General features: G+C 45.2%; 1 protein-coding gene across 1 annotated transcript; it reads right to left on the reverse strand.

Moving 5' to 3' along the window:
• Window positions 1–2,129: 2,129 nt before the first annotated feature.
• Window positions 2,130–3,557, reverse strand: LOC123241717 (probable E3 ubiquitin-protein ligase TRIML1). The gene has a single exon (XM_044669276.1). The coding sequence runs from the start codon at window positions 3,555–3,557 to the stop codon at window positions 2,130–2,132; it is 1,428 nt and encodes a 475-aa protein (XP_044525211.1).
• Between the last annotated feature and the right edge of the window lie 1,810 nt (window positions 3,558–5,367).

The raw sequence follows: 5,367 nt of genomic DNA on the forward strand, positions 1-5,367 counted from the left end.
AAAGGTGCTTATGAGAAGAATTGAAATTTAGTCAATAGAACAATGGATTTGGAGTCTGATAGACAAGTTGAGTTATGCCAAAGGTTTTTCCTAGCTTTATGACTCTAATATTTTGCAGTCTTAGTTTCCTTACTTGTAGAATGTGAACAATAATGACATTTGCCACGTAGGATTGTTGAAATAATATTCATGTAATGTAGTTTTCAAACCTTAAAACCCTATGTAAGATTAATTAGCAACAACAATGATAAAAAATACTCATGACGGGTCAGTTTTTTATTTTAAACCCTTGTACTTCGGTGTATTGTCTCATAGGTGGAAGATTGGTAAGGGTGGGCAATGGGGGTCAAGTGACTTGCCCAGGGTCACACAGCTGGGAAGTGGTTGAGGCCGGGTTTGAACCTAGGACCTCCTGTCTCTAGGCCTGACTCTCACTCCACTGAGCTACCCAGCTGCCCCGACAGGGGTCAGTTTTTAAGATTCTTCTCCCACCATTCTGGAGGGCAATTTGGAATTAATGAGCAAAGGGCTTTAAAAGAATGTCTGTCCTTTGATCCAGCTGGGTTTGTACCCCAAAGAAATAATAAGGGAAAAGACTTGTACAAAAATATTTGTAGCCACGCTTTGTGGTAGTAAAAAAAAAAAAAAAAAAAAAAAAAAGGAAAAACAGGGCAGTGTCCATCGATTGGGGAATGGCTGAACAAATTGTGGCATGTGATAGTGATGGAATATTACTGTGCTGAAAGGAATAATGAAATGGAACATTTCTATGTGAATTGGAAAGACCTCCAAGAATTGATGCAGAGGGAAAGGAGCAGAGCCAGAAGAACATTGTACACAGAGACCAATACACTGTGGGAAAATCGAATGTAATGGACTTCTGTAGTAGCAGCAATGCAATGACCCAGGACAATCCAGAGGGACTTAGGAGAAAGAATGCTATACACATTCAGAAAAAAAGATTGTGGGAGTAGAAATGCAGAAGAAAAACATATAATTTATCATGTCATTCTATGAGGATATGATTGGGGTTTTGGCATTAAGATCACTATTGCAAATATAAATAACATGGAAATAGGTTTAGAACAATGACACATGTAGAACCCAGTGGAAGTGCTTGTCACCTCCAGGAGAGGGGAGCAAAGAGAGATGGAAAAAATCAAGAATCATGTAACCATGACAAAATATTCTAAATAAATAAAATTAAAATCAATAGAAGATTCTTCCCCTCTGACTGATATATCCTAGCACAAAACTTTGAAGAAATTAGGAAATTGATATATTTGTTATTCTGTAATTGATTTTACTTTCAAAAGATTTTGTCCAAAGAAAATGGAAACATCTACCAGAATATTTGTCTTCCCCTACTACCATCATATTTTTGAATCAGTGTCTTTCAGAGTTCATTCACTGACTGTTATGAAAAAAAGAAATTTTCTTTACTGTAGTTGGAGCACATCAGATACAACAGAGACTATCATGCATACACTTCTTCTTGATCTTAACTATTCAAATAAACCAGATTTAAATGTCACATGTCTTGTAGATTTTGTATCAACTAGTTTTATGTAACATCATTTTGCTGCTACAGAACAGAATACCTGAAAAGAAATAATTGCAAATGTAACTTTTCTGGTTGTTATGATTTCTGTATGTTTCATTCTACAGTTGTAAAAATTAGACCACCCTTATCACTTTTTAAGCATTTCCAAGGCAAGTTTATTGTATACAAGAGAGAAGATTGAGTCTTAACACTCACCACGTGGAACAATCTCACCAAGGTCTCAGGGGCCCAGCCAGTACTCCTCCATGAACCAGCAGAGTTCCTTACTGCTTTGTCATCCACTCTAGCACACAGTTGGTTAAGGACCTCCCAAAATTGGAGGTGTTTTCACCTTTGGAGATTAAATCTAAAGATAAGCACTGTAGACTTAATCTAATTATCACACTCTCCAGATCTCTCTCTCTCTCTCTTTTTTTTTTCCCTTTGGTAGTTCTCTGTCCATTCCCTTCCTGATGCTTGTCACTCTCTGGTTCCCAAGCTTCTCACTCATTGTTTCTTCACATGATGGATCCTCTTCCTGAATGGAGCCCTGGAGCCTAGGCAAGAAGGAAAGGCATGAACTCCCTCAGCACTGAGGGCTCAGTGGACAGATGGCGAGAGTGCTGGTCTGGCTCTCTTCTGGTAGAAGGCCAAGAGTGCTGGTCTGGCTCTCTTCTGGTAGAAGGCCAAGAGAGAAGAAAGGCCTGAGAGGACCTTGGAAGGGTAAAGGGGGAGAGTCATAGATCAGGCAGCCCTGTGTCACATTATAAAATGACAGGTGTCCCCCTTCGTAGTGAAGGAAAATGCCCAGCCTGTGCAGAGGTCCTGCTTCCTCAGGGTTTTGCAAGGTGTGAGAGACCAACAGTTCGAATTGGTCTCCCCTGTTGAGGTGCTTGAGAGAGCGCGAGGCCCCTTCGATTTTGCCCTGGTCATTTCCTGGCCCCATACAGATGCCCACATCCCACTCCATCTCACTTCCTACCTCCACCTCCCAATAATGGCTCCCCGAGGTGAAGCTCTGAGCACCCAGCACGGAAAAAAGGTGCTCCGGCCTTCCTTGTGGGTCCTGCCCGTTGCTGACAAGGCTCACTCTCTTCAGATCTTCAGAGACTATGAGATTGGAATGGGCTGTGCCTGGATCCAAACTGATATGGCTTTGGAAGGCTAGTAGTAGTTCCCTCATTCCAGTGGTTCCACACACAGTCCAACCTATGGCAGCAGGCTCTGTATTACAAAGCAGCAGGTCCTGACTCCGTTTCAAAGTCCTCCTCCCTCCCATGAACATCTCCATGAATGGCTCCTCCAAAGTGTTCTCCAGCTCTTCTATAATCCTCCTGAGGCTATGGAAGCAGCAGGACATTCTGGCCCTGCTGGTGTTTAATCTATTCATATTTCTTATCCTTTGCTCCTCCAGAAGATTTTGTTGTTCCTCCTCTGTCCAGTCAGGGTGGGTCTTAATGTATTCTGGCAGGATGACCCACTTCAGCATCTTGGCCTCCATTTTGCATATCCGCCGCCTCCCTCTCTCCTGTTTCAGCAATTTCTCAACCTCATCCATCTTGTCCCATCCACAGTCAAGGGCTTCCTGCAGCTGTTCCTTGAAGGTCTCAAAAGACTCTTCAATGGGATACACACGATGAGCTTCGTGTTCTGAGGATATTAAGCAGGTGGTACAGAGTGCGGTATGGTCATCTTCACAGTACAGCTTATGAATAGCTTGGTGTTGGTTACAGTTGACCTGATAGTCCTCATCACCTGGCCCGGGAGGTCTCAGCTTTCTGCTGATGCTGACTAGGTCCTGCAGGAGCTGGGTGCGCTTTAAGAGGCTGGGACTAGTGCTTGCCTTGCAAAGCGGGCAGACCCATGGGCCTGGGGGCTGTGTCCAGCTGTGAATGACACAACTTATGCAGAAGCTGTGTCCGCAGTCAAGAGTCACTGCTTCAGTAAAGAGATTCAAGCAAAGAGGACAAGTCAATTCTGACCTGAGCTTCTCAGTCACCTCACTGATATCCATATTGCTAGGACTTGATTTCTTCCTATCTTGGCAAGACTCTCCTCTTCAGAGGCTCCAGCTCCTGGGGTATGTTTCCAAGTGAGCAGCTCTTAAGTGAGCAGTTTCTTGGCCAGCAGTCCTTTTTATTTACCCCTGAGCACTCTGGTCTCCGCCCCCAAGTTCACACCATGAGAAGCTTGATACCTGGGTTCACACCAAGGGGTACTTGACACCTGGGTTCACACCAAGGAGGGGTTGACACCCTGGGTTCACACCAGTAGAGGGTTTGACACCTGGGTTCACACCAATGGAAGGTTTGACACCTAGGTTCACACCAGTGGAGGGTTTGACACCTGGGTTCACACCAGTGGAGGGTTTGACACCTGGGTTCACACCAGTGGAGGGTTTGACACCTGGGTTCACACCAAGGGGGTATAGACCTCTGGGTTCACACTAGGGGAGGTTGACACCTGGTTTCACACCAAGGGGGGGGTTGACACCCTGGGTTCACACCAGTGGAGGGTTTGACACCTGGGTTCACACCAATGGAGGGTTTGACACCTGGGTTCACACAAGGAGGGTTTGACACCTGGGTTCACATCTTTGGTCCCTTGACTCTGCTCTTCAGTTGGTGTCATGGCCATGCCCAGGAGGCTGAGAGGACTGGGCTCGTGCTAGTCCCCCCTACCTTGGGTGCATTCTTGCCTCTCTTTCTCTGTGCCTTGAAGCAAAGTGAAGTGCTCCTTTGATACCTGCTTTCTTTGCAGGATTGAAAAAGCTGGTGGCATGGCTGAGATTAAGAGGAGTCTGGGGGCTGGGGCCTAATTATGCAGTTTTCAGAGCATGGATGTTTTTCCTCAGGACTCTCCAGGAGAGCTTTAGGTTTTCCCCATCAGCTGTGAGGAGGACAGTTTTTGGCATGGGCCTTCGCAGTTCCATATCCTTTCGCTCCACCCCTGGACTTTCCCTGAGGCAGGAAGCCATTTGGTATCCCTTATGCGGGCGCTCTGGCAGAAAGTATATGTCCATATTCCTGGTGCTGTGGAAGAGGAAGGGTGAAGAAAATCCCATGATGGGAATCAGTAGGCTGGTGCTAGGCTTCCCTCTGCATTCTAAGGTCATCAGTCCTCTCTCTGGTGGTGGAAAGCCTTTTCCTCCATGAGTCCATGGCAATGGCCTGGCTTAACCATCCCACCAGGGAAGAGCACAGTTGTTGCTTGGAGAGTATTTGCTGGTTCCTTGCCAGTGCTCTCCTGGCTCTGCAGCAGTCCATGTCAGTCTTTCCAGGTTTTTCTCCAATACTTTGGGTCTCCATGTCTTTGAATACTGTTCCCATCCTGGCACAATGACGTAGTATCACATAATTCCACTCTTCTTCAACTGATGGAAGTAGCTCTGCATTTCCAATGGTGGAGCTGCTCCTAATATTTTTTTTCAAACATTTATTAATATTCATTTTTAACATGGTTACATGATTCATGCTCCTCCTTTCCCTTCACCCCCCACACTCCCCCTACCTATGGCCGATGCACATTTCCACTAGTTTTGTTATGTGTCCTTGATCAAGACCAATTTCCAAATTGTTGGTAGTTGCATTGGTGTGGTAGTTTTCAGTCCACACCCTCAATCATGTCCACCCCGACCCATGCGTTCAAGCAGTTGTTTTTCTTATATGTTTCCTCTCCTGCAGTCCTTCCTCTGAATGTGGGTAGCTTTCTTTACCATAAATCCCTCAGAATTCTCCTGGGTCACTGTATTGCTGCTGGTACAGAGGTATATTACATTCAATTTTACCACAGTATATCAGTCTCTGTGTACAATGTTTTTCTGG

The sequence above is a fragment of the Gracilinanus agilis genome, chromosome 3 (assembly GCF_016433145.1).
Source record: "Gracilinanus agilis isolate LMUSP501 chromosome 3, AgileGrace, whole genome shotgun sequence".
NCBI lineage: Eukaryota > Metazoa > Chordata > Mammalia > Didelphimorphia > Didelphidae > Gracilinanus > Gracilinanus agilis.